Source organism: Oncorhynchus clarkii, chromosome 9, assembly GCF_045791955.1.
Source record: "Oncorhynchus clarkii lewisi isolate Uvic-CL-2024 chromosome 9, UVic_Ocla_1.0, whole genome shotgun sequence".
Lineage (NCBI taxonomy): Eukaryota > Metazoa > Chordata > Actinopteri > Salmoniformes > Salmonidae > Oncorhynchus > Oncorhynchus clarkii.
In genome coordinates this window covers 42,649,570-42,661,575 of record NC_092155.1, presented here as the reverse complement: position 1 = coordinate 42,661,575, position 12,006 = coordinate 42,649,570, and the positions used below count along the sequence as shown (strand labels likewise).

General features: G+C 41.3%; 1 protein-coding gene across 1 annotated transcript in view; it reads left to right on the top strand.

Annotated features, from left to right (window-relative positions):
• Nucleotides 1-3,067: 3,067 nt before the first annotated feature.
• The window catches only part of LOC139416353 (cAMP-dependent protein kinase type II-alpha regulatory subunit-like), a 41,554-nt gene continuing 32,615 nt past the window's right edge, over nucleotides 3,068-12,006 (top strand). Inside the window, exon 1 of the mRNA XM_071164881.1 lies at nucleotides 3,068-4,547. Within this exon, the coding sequence (XP_071020982.1) occupies nucleotides 4,301-4,547 (247 nt within the window). The 5' untranslated portion in view covers nucleotides 3,068-4,300. The remainder of the gene's footprint in view (nucleotides 4,548-12,006) is intronic.

The following is a 12,006-nucleotide window of genomic DNA, read 5'->3' as shown; positions in this document are numbered from 1 at the left end:
TCGACATCACAAGATAATCAAAAGTACTACGCGTTAGCCATTAATTTGTTCAGATGCATGATAACCACTTCATCAAGGAGCCCTGTGGCTGCGTAGATCACCATTTTTTTACAATTTATTAGGATCCCCATTAGCCAACAACAAATGGCGACAGATAGTCTTACTGGGGTCCGACACATAACAACAAATAAGTTACAGACAAAATATTTTACAATTTACATACATAAAAAACAAACATGTAACACAATGCGGGGCATTTAAGCCGTGAACGATGCCTGACAGGCATCCCCGTCTCCCAGACTGCGTGCCGCCCCCAAGACCACAGCCAATCGCATGTAAGGAACAACACAGCTAACTTTGTCTTGTGAGCCAGCTAGTTAGATACGTAGTCTTGTTAGATAGATAGCTAGCAAGCTAGCTTGTTATCTATGCTGGTTGTTAACTTGCATAAGTGATATGTGTATAATTAAAAGGGACACTACATGTTTTGTGAATAATATTTACATTTACAGTTGGTAGGCTCCATTCCTGACAGGCTGATCAGATTACATTTCAGCCTCAGAGGCTGATAAATCAGGATGCTGGCTTGGAGGCTGTGTTATAGGTAAGGTTCCTTGCAGGCAGATTAGCTGTCAAAGTGCTTTATAGGCAGATGCATATCTGATCCGGGGGTTGAGCTCCATTTCTGGCAGGCTGATCAGATTCAATAGCAGCCTCAGAGGCTGATGTCAGGATGCTGCTTTGTAGGCTGTTTCATAGGTAAAGCTCCTTGCAGGAAGCCTACTAGGCAGCATCCTGACTTAACAGCCTCTGTGGCTACTATTGAATCAGGTCAGCCTGCCAGGAATAGAGCGCACCAGTCTTGATCATATACATAATGCACTGACTGCTAATCTGCCTGCAAGGAGCTTTACCTATGAAACAGCCTACAAGGTAGAATCCTGATTTATCAGCTTCTGAAACTGCTATTGAATCTGATCAAGCTCTGAGGCTGAAATTTAATCTGATAAACTCACCCACTATGTAAATATTATTAGATTTGTTTGTCACTGGCCTACACAATACCCCATAATGTCAAAGTGGAATTGTGTTTTTGGAAATGTTTACAAATTAAAATATGAAGCAGAAATGTCTTGAGTCTTGAGTATTCAACCCCGTTGTTATGTAAATGACATATTTCTGTATTTCATTTTCAATCAATTTGCAAACATTTCTAAAAACATGTTTACACTTTGTCATTATGGGGTATATTGTGTCGATGGGTGGGGTATGAATACTTTCTGAAGGCACTAGCTGCGTTGTTGCTTGCATGCGATTGGCTGTGGTCTTAGGGGTGGCATACAGCCTGGGAGACAGTGTTGCCTGTCAGGCATGTTCAGGGCTTAAGTGCCCTACAAGGGCTTAGATTCCCCAAGAGCTGTTAGATCAAGGTAACGGACAATTAGCTTGCTAACATTCTAACTTATGAACTGATAATGAGCTCCAAACACAAATGAAAGCATGATCTCGTGATCTCAAAAAAAAAAAAATGTTATGTTGGGATCATGCGATAAATAAGTTGTGATCTCGACACAAGTGCTTTTATTTTTCTTCATATGTCCTCTCTGGACTTCTGTAAACAACTCACATAGATAAACATTTAAAACATTAAACAAATACTTATTATACATTTAAAAAAAAATCTAGCATATTGTAACACGCCATATCAAAGTACAGAATTGTAGTGTTCCATAAAGCAATTTTGTGAATTATCCAGTCATTTCATGATATGGGGTTTGACATCACTGATGCCATATTGGGAGCACAATAGAATGGTAAATGCAATATGGATGTCTGTGATGATGAACACAGCATTAGTAAGTCTGGCTGTGTCCACCTTATTCAACTGTTTGGTTCTCTTGCAATCAACAAACAAACAGTCATGAATAGCCAGGCCTTACTGTCACACTATATACACAGACTGCTGGGACCCACATTACCGTAACGAAAAACACTAAAGCCTTGTTTCGAAAAATAAATTAATAACAAGGAGCGCTGTGAGCCAATTGGAGAGGTCCAAAACATCTGGATCCCCATCTGTCACTGTCAATCATTCTCAGTGCTGCATTATTTTTACCCAGTAAAAAAAACAGAGCCTGTGCCAAAAGATTAACCTCCCCAGGGAATTAATCACTGTATAACCATAGAGATTAACCACTTGTATTATGTAGCTCATTTTACAGGGCCTGGGAAATATTGTTCAGAACGACACTGTTGTTGGAGCATAACTATATACTCTTTGGCTATTGTACTACTTTATCCACCAGAGGGAGACTCCAGGCAAGACTCTCCTACAAGTGGTCGGTTAATCTGAGGATTTGAAGTCAGCCAGTTCCAATGTGATCATGGCAACGGCTTTACCTATGCCTCTGAGGTAAGGGAGACCAGGAATAGGCTGCATTATATTTGCCATACAACATGTTGCATACATGTGGGAAAGCCATGCATGAATTGGCTCCGATGATTATGTGGGGAGATTCTTAACACAGTTGTAAGAAAGGCCACAACTAGGGTCTGTTTGATTTGGCCAAATATGGTCAAAATATATAGGGCCTACATAAACAGGGCCTACCTGTTGGACCCCAATAAAACAGACAGGGCCAACTACAGGTATAACAAATACTGTTATCTTGAAAGAAAAACAAATACACTGTGTATTCTTATTGAAATGCATTGAACAAATATATATCGATTATAATACAATTGTGTTCCCAATCCCTTCCCTTTGATATGCTTGGTGCGCCACTCTAAGGCCGTGTTCGAGAGCATCAAAACCATGATATTTCATAGGTAATTTTTGACCGACTGCGTGATCTACAAACAATACTGAGTAGTTATTTCTGATGCACGGTGATTTGTCGATTAGTCAATCTTTACTCGGCTTTAAAGCCGGCTGCAATATCGAACGCGCCCATTCAGACAGGCGTCACTGGTCAGCGTCTTTCGCCCCCTCCTTCATCGTCCTCCTCTCTGCACGCCCCTTCGGCCTTAAATGAACGCGATAAATCCTTGCGCGTCATGAGTCTTCGAGGGGATTGGTCAATCAACTGTGTCTTACGTTCATCCCTGTAGAGTGACCACGCCCCCGAAAATAACGCTCGTGTGGTGGAGCAAGAAAAAGAAAAAAGAAGAGCCTCAACTGTAGGCAGAAACGGATTTACCGAATATCACAAGTGACGATACCAACATACCACACATTTTTTTGAAACACTGGGTAATTTGGATTCAAGGTAACGTCTAGGTTGTCCCTGACGCTCCTTGTTTACAGGAGCTTGGGATACACCGGTTTCGGATTGTCTGAACTGCCTGCAATCGTAACATCAGACGCTTCTAGCTAGCCAGCTTGTTGGCTAGTTTAGTTACCGGTAGCTAACTAAAGTAACGTGATCCATTAGCTATAACCGCCGTTACTTATGCGTATAATACTAAGTCAGCCCTCGGCTATTTAATTATATGTTCTAGTTAGTTTCTTTAATCGGAACAAACCTGTTAGCTAACCTGGCTAGCTAAAGTTAACTTACATTCACAAGTCCCACCCTCCAAAGTATAATTAATTATATGCTAAATTAGCTGGATAGTTTGCTAGCTGGTGTAACAGTAGTAAGTAGCTACGTCGTCTGTTCGCTAATCAGCTAGCTAGTTTAACTCAGATTGGATATAATTAGTTAGCTATCTAGCTAGGTCAATTATTCCGTGCTGTTGATATTGATCTGTTATACCATTAGCCGGAGGGGTTGAGCCGCTACCCTGGCAAGGAGACGGGCGAAAAAGAGGAGGCGAAATAAAGAGAACAGGGAGGCCAGCGAGGGAACCAGCTAACGGTCGTTATCATTTGTGCTAACGTTTACGGGTCAGCTGTCATAAAAGCATCTAGCGAGCGAGCTATCTAGCTAACGCTAACTTACCCAACTTGACAGCTCAGTCAGATATCATAAACGAACGCTAACGTCACTGGTCATATTTCATTCTTTACACAAGACCGACCTCCCTTCGACATAAATAAGTGTCACTATTTGCTTGGACATTGTGTTAGCTGGCTAAACTAAGCAACCTCTCCGGTGAACTGCTCATCAATGTCAGCAAGCTAACCCAGTTTCTCTGACGCTATTACCAGTGTCAGCTATCTCACAGTAGCAGTAGCTAACTAGCGTGCTACACATGGACTGATAGAATTCGTAGCTAGCTACATTTATATTTTTGTAAGAAAAACACAGTATACCTGAACATATTTGTAGTTAGGTAGCGCCGTCTAAACACAGTCATGAGTATCGAGATACCGGTGGGATTGACGGAATTGCTGCAAGGCTACACGGTGGAGGTGCTTCGACAGAGGCCACCGGACCTGGTGGAATTCGCCGTGCAATATTTCACGCGCTTGCGGGACACCAGAAGCCAAGATGGGGCGGGTGCTGCTGTCAAGCTCGGGAAAGGAGTGATGTTTGATGGGGAGCCGATGCAAACCGAGTCAAATGGAGACGAAGACGGGTCCGACGAGTCTGATTTCGAGCGTAAGTTACTGCCTGATAAGGCCTTCCACCTAATATGGCCCAGACTGAATACGATCATGCTTAGTTGGCCATTTGAAACAGATGTGATAGAGATGAGTACAGATGGACTAAAAGTCTGCACTTCAGGACTGTAGTTGGAGAACCTTAGTTAAAACTAGTTAGTCTTATGACTGCAACTGTCAGTGACATCCTATAGGCTGCACATGTTATATTAGATCCCACTGCGGATCTTATTTGGTTGGTTAATTGTCTTCAATGATGACATGAGTGCATGCACCCCACACCCATGCCATGAAAAACATATTTTCAGAAAAAAAGATGCAGCCAGCTAATGTCTGCCAGCCCTGGCCGGACATAAGATGCCATGTTTGTTGTATTGTCACATGCACAAGTACAGTGAAATGCTTACATTGCAAGCTCTACCCAACAGCGCAGTAATCAATATCAAAATAGTATAACTAATTCAAAGTAAAAAGTATAATAATAATAGTGCCTATAGTAACCTACACCCCCTTGAACTTTTTCACATTTTGTTGCGTTTCAAAGTGGGATTGAAATGGATTTAATTGTCATTTTTGGTAACACTTCATTTTAAGGGGTCCTTATTACATAAGTAATTACACTGTAACAAGTATTGTAATTAATTGTAATAATTCATAACTACACTGTAATTGTAGTCTAATTATAGTGGTGTAACAAAGCATGTTACCATGCTTGTTACAAAGTGTTCAAGTGTCCTATAGCATCCCAACTCACAATATTTCTGCCTGCACAAACCACGTGATAATTGTTAGCCAATTGATAACCTACCACCTCGCTGACACATCTCTGCAATAAAGGGCTCTGGAGTCTTGATGGCAAAACGGGTTCAGAAACGATAATTAAAAAAAAAAATACTTTAAATTGTTGGTGCATTTGACAATGGGTGAATTAATAAACCATAAATTAAAATTGACACATTCAAAAAAGTTATGGTTAAGAATGTGGGAGTCATTCGTGCTTGCCAAATTGTATGCCTATAAAGCTTGGTTGAATAATGGTTTTAGGGCTGACACCAATTAGTTGACTGGTCGATTGTTAGGCTGTTGGTCAACCGAGATTATTTTAGTCGAGTAGTTCTATACATGCATGCATGGATGAGGAGTGTTGCTGCACAGCTATTTTCAGGTCTCCAGAGATGTTATATCGGGTTCAAGTCCGGGCTCTGGCTGGGCCACTCAAGGACATTCAGAGACTTGTCCCGAAGCCACTCCTGTGTTGCTTTGGCTGTGTTCTTAGAGTTGTTGTCCTTCCTTTGGAAGGTGAACCTTCGTCCCAGTCTGAAGTCCTGAGTGCTCTGGAGCAGGTTTTCATCAAGGATCTCTGTACTTTGCTCCGTTCATCTTTCCTTCAATACTGACTAGTCTCCCAGTCCCTGCTGCTGAAAAACATCCCCATAGCATGATGGTGCCAGGCTTCCTCCACACGTGAAGCTTGGCATTCAGGCCAAAGAGTTACATCTTATTTTCGTCAGACCAGAGAGCCTTGTTTCTCATGGTCTGAGATTCTTTAGGTGCCTTTTGGCAAACTCCAAGTGGGCTGTTATGTGCCTTTTTACTGAGGATTGGCTTCCGTCTGGCCACTCTACCATAAAGGCCTGATTGGTGGGGTGCTGCAGGGATGGTTGTCCTTCTGAAAGGTTCTCCCATCTCCACAGAGGGGCTCTGTCAGTGACCATCGGGTTCTTGGTCACCTCCCTGACCAAGGCCCTTCGTCCCCGATTGCTCAGTTTTGCCAGGCGGACAGCTCTAGGAAGAGTCTTGGTGGTTCCAAACTTCTTCCATTTAAGAATGATGGAGGCCACTGTGTTCTTGGATCTTCAATGTTGGAGAATTATTATTTTTTTGGTTCCCTTCCCCAGATCTGTGCCTCGACACAATCCTGTCTCGGAGCTCTACCGACAATTCCTTCGACCTCATTGCTTGGTTTTTGCTCTGACATGCACTGTCAACTGTGGGACCTTATATAGACCGGTGTGTGGCTTTCCAAATAATGTCCAATCAATTGAATTTACCACAGAACTCCAATCAAGTTGTAGAAACATCTCTAGCATGATCAATGGAAACAGGATGGACCTGAGCTCAATTTCGAGTCTAATAGCAAAGAGTCTGAATACTTATGTAAATAAGGTAGTTCTGTTTTTGTCTTTCTTAACCTGTTTTCGCTTTGTCATTATGTGTAGATTGATGAAGAATTTTATTTAATCCATTTTAGAATAAGGCTGTAACGTAATAAAATGTGGAAAACGGGACGGGGTCTGAATACTTTCCGAATGCACTGTAACCTTGCAAGGCTTCACTGTTGAGGAACAGTCTCACGTTTGGATGAGATTCCTTGGTGCAGAATAAATATCAACCCGCACAGAGAAGCACAAAATTGAACTGAACAAAATTTTCGAAGTTTCTAAGTTCTAAGTGTTTTCCGCCTTAGTTAACACTATCAACGTTTCCCTTTACTTTGGGAATTGTGATCAAGTCAACGCAATATTAGCCACTTTCAATGCAACATACCGAAACAAAACAAACTATACAAGAGATTTTGTTTTAGGCGGAACATCGGAGTAGGATTCTATTGTGTAAACATGCACGACCCAGCCCGTACTCTACGCAGACCAGTGCGGCATAACCAATCAGAGCTGCAGGACTTTATGCAAATAGACCGTTGCTATAATGGATCCGTGCCATTCACTTTGAACTTGACTGTGTTTACAGCATGAGTGGTCGTGAGTAGATGTGCTTGTTTTGATATCAAAGCCACGTGTACACATTTGTTCATATCCTTTGCTAATTAGTGAGTTATTAGTCCAGTCCTAGATCGTTTTCAGTCAGCAATGGGGGAGGGATTGTTTCTTACAAGGGCACAATACATCTTTGAAAAGTGAGTCGGGTAAAGAGTTATTTTCTTTTTTTCCCTTAAAGGAGCAGTTTTGTATTGAGACGGGCTTGAATAAGCTAAGTAGCCAATGGGCATATGTTAGCATCGTTTGTCTGATTCTCTCTAATAATGGTATGTGAATAATAATGAATTTTATTTTTGTAAAGTGGTTTCTTGCATCAAACAAAACAAACCTTAGTCACCTCCTTGTCTGACGGACAAGTGGATAAACAGGTTACAGTCAAGCTCTGCATACTTTTTTTTCTTTCGAAAGTCTCATGGAATGTAGGCCTACCTTGAAAAGCACACATTGGCTGCTACTGTAGGCTGAATGATAACACGTCTATTTCCACGTTAAAATGTTATGGGATGTATTTTCTCCATTGTTTTTTTTATGGCAGGCCACTCTGGCAGCCACAGTAGCCTACTTGACCACTTTCTGAAACTGTAACTTAATGTGGGTACAGCTTCAATTCACTGTAAACGCACGCTGGAATTTGCACAAAAGTTTCACAACATTCGAGTTTGCGCTCAGTCGACCTGAAATTTGCTCAGTGTTGAACAAAAATTTGAGTGAAAATTGATCTGCACAACACGCTCGAAATAACGACCACCTCAAAAAAGCCCACGTGTTGACATTAACATGTAACAAGTGTGCAAAGACTGGGGTTCGAGAAAGTCTGTGTACAAAATCCAGACATTGCAGCGAAAGAAAGTGTTGTAGATCAAAAAAACGTCAACACGGGAGAGCGAAGGTACGTTTTCGTTTTTGACAGGCTTGCCCATTAGTCTAGCTAGCGTGTTACCTATAACAGACAGAATAGACTTTCCATGCAAAGGGGGTGTTCAACTTTTTTTTTATTAGCTAGCTAGTTTTCTAACCAAGGCTAGCTAGCTAAAGGTGGTTAAATATGGTATAGTTGCTACTCTCTAGCTAGCTAACGTTAACTGGGCTCGATGGTCTGATCTTCCCTTAACCTTGTTCTCGGGGTATCCATTACCCAAGGTTATTACGTGAGACACACTCAGCATCTTAACACTAGCTTGCTTGCTAGCTACTAGTGTCAATACACTTAGTTAGTTTGTTCATTTTCAATGCAAGTAACTTATTTATTAGTGTTAGCAAGGACTATTATTGTTAGCTGGGTAACACCACAACTAGCTAACTATATGCCTAAACTATAAAAATCATGATGATCACTAGATGGAATGTAATGTCTATGCTAAATTGTCAAACATTTATCTTCTCTACCACAGATTTCCACAAGGTCTGACTCCAGGATAGGAAAATGCTTACAAGAAAGAAACCGATGAAGACTGAGTCAGAGAGTTGTCGATTTCCATTTTTACATGTAAGGGAAGAAAAATACAATCCCATTTTTCTAAATGATTTACACTACCAGTCAAAAGTTTGGACACACATACTCAAGGGTTTCTTTATTTGTACTTTATTTGTCCATATTATGGCAAGAACAGCTCAAATAAGCAAAGAGAAATGACAGTCCATCATTACTTTAAGACATGAAGGTCAATCAATCCAGAAAATTGCAGTCGCAAAAACCGCCAAGCACTATGATGAAACTTCCTCATGAGGACCGCCACAGGAAAGGAAGACCCAGAGTTACCTCTGCTGCAGAGGATAAGTTCATTAGAGTTACCAGCCTCAGAAATTGCAGGCCAAATAAATGCTTCACGGAGTTCAAGTCTGTGTGAATCAGGCCTTCATGGTCGAATTGCTGCAAAGCAACCACTAGTAAAGGACACCAATAATAAGAAGAGACTTGCTTGGGCCAAGAAACCCGAGCAATGGACATTAGACCAGTGGAATTATTTCCTTTGGTCTGATGAGTCCTAATCTGAGATTTTTGGTTCCAACCACCGTGTCTTTGTGAGACGCAGAGTAGGTGAAAGGAAGATCTTAGAATTCAAGGCACACTTAACCAGCATGGCTACCACAGCATTCTGCAGCGCTACGCCATCCCATCTGGTTTGCGCTTAGTGGCACTATGATTTGTTTTTCAACAGGACAATGACCCAACACCTCCAGGCTGTGTCAGGGCTATGTGACCAAGAAGGAGAGTGATGGAGTGCTGCATCACATGACCTGGCCTCCACAATTACCCGACCTCAGCCCAATTGAGATGGTTTGGGATGAGTTGAACCGCAGAGTGAAGGAGAAGCAGCCAACAAGTGCTCAGCATGTGGGAACTCCAAGGCGGTTGGAAAAGCATTCCAAGTGAAGCTGGTTGAGAGAATGCCAAGAGTGCAAAGCTGTCATCAAGGTCAAAGGGTGGCTACTTTGAAGAATCTAAAATATATTTTGATTTTAACACTTTTTTGGTTACTACATGATTCCATGTGTTATTTCATAGTTTGTATGTCTTCGCTATTATTCTACAATGTAGAAAATAGTCTAAATAACTCTTGAATGAGTAGGTGTGTTCAAACTTTTGACCGGTACTGTATGTTTTAGCGCAATGTTCCAAATGCCTGTATCGCAAGAATCAAGTTTTATTTTAGTTTATGATAATGATTTATTTTTGATCTCGTCTTCATCGCTCTTCCTGTGCGCACTATGCAATTTGTCACTCGTAACACAGACACCAAGACCCCTCCCCCTGCCACTTACAACAGCAAAGGCAAAAGATCACTTCTTCCTCTCTGACAACAAGCATTTTCAACTCGCTATTTGCCTTTGAGGTTTGGTCCAACAGTATCAATGAATATGATTCTGGGAAAATGTATGCTCAGTTTCTGCTGCGTGTGGCATTGTGGTACTGCTTGCTGCATTTTAGCCACAATACTATTATGTGCTAGCTGTCTAGTCTGTGTTTTATAAATGTGGTCCATGTGGTTGTGGAAGGCTTATATTTAGCCTAGGTATAATTTTACAAGCCCTGAATTCATTAGATTGTTCCTGACTGTTTGAAATGCAGTGTATTGTCCGTTAATTGTACAACAAAGCTTATTTAGTTCTTTGCACTCAGGGAGGGGTGCACTGTAGAGTTGTCGATTTGATGGAGAGGTATTTGAGCGGGCAGGCCTTCCCCGGGAGGAAGAGCAGCTCAGTCCTGTTGGGCTTGAGGTGGTGGGCCCGACATTCAAGCTGAGAATTCCTCTCTTGGCGTGGAAACCATCGCTCACGCATAACACCACTACTTTCAGCCACTGACACGCTTGGACAGTTTCTTAAAATGTTATTGACATATTATGGCAGACCCTTGGTCCCCATGATAATGGAAGTTCCCATCATCAAACTTGACACTGTTTTGTAACTTGTTTATTGTGTAAACGACCGTAGCTGCAGTAATATTCAGCGCCATACTTAAAGGGGCAATTTGCGATTTGCTACATCTATTTATTATTTCTGTATAAATTTGAGTGGTTACATTTCTCTTGCCCTTTGAACTGCAGTTTGTCCCTTCAAGCTACTTCAAGGTGCTACAAATAGGATTTCTTTAAATTTTTTGCGTTGTAATTTCAGAAAATGACTATATCTGCAGCAATAGTTAAATGATAGTGTTTTACCGTGTTGAATACCTGCCAGTGTTGTGATTGGCTGTCTTATTCGCATATTTATTTCTCCCGCTAAAGCGGTATCTGTTGTCAAAATGGGAAAGCTGTTTTGACTATTTAGTGGCCAGTGTAGAAATCGCTGTAATTTCCTGGTTGCTAAAATTCTACACTGTTCAATTTCTGTTTATGTGAGAAAACAAGCACTGAATAGTGTAGGGAGTCATTGTACTGTCTAAATATATTTTCAATAACAAGCAAAAAAACACTTTACAGCTGAGGACAAAAAGTCAAATGCTCAAGCGTGAGTCTCCATGTTATGGGGAAATTGGATGAGGGAGAGATTTTGTTTTGAATGCAGTCTAGTCCTGTATTCAATTCACCTAGCTTCCACATAGTGGAGAAATTGTAGCACCTTTTTTAAAGGAATTCAAATATAGTTTTGAAAACAAACTGTTGCCTCAATCCTATTGTCATCGAAGTAGAAGTGCCATTAGAGCTCGTTTGAACCAATAGCCTCCTAACATTTTTGCACATTTTCGTTCTTTTCTCACTGACCTTGTTTTGTTATTGCGAGGAGGGGAAATGAATGAATAATGGTATATTGATGTTTTAAAAAAAAAAAATTGAGAGACAGATGAATAGATGGGCTGTAAAAGACAGGGGGAGGAGTAGACTGGCTGTATAGAGAGAGAGAGCGAGCCTGTAGGAAGAGGAAGAACGATTTACACAGGCACTTCATAACTTGTCTGAGTGCATTACAAGGCCCCGTGAATAGAGGAGAATCCCCTGAATGAAAACATGACAGACTGCAGGCAATTGTCAGGACACTTTGCAGATGGGTTACTGTAACCAGATTTTGCATCACAGGGGTTGTGTTAACCCAGAATTATGTTTTTCACATAAGGGGGGGAGAGAGGTGAGAAGCATAAGAAATATCTTGCTGCGTTTTGCAAACGCTGATCTAAAATGCTTCTTATTGTAACTTCTGCTTGACTTCAGACTTTTGTGCTTCAGTTGCACTTCTCCACTC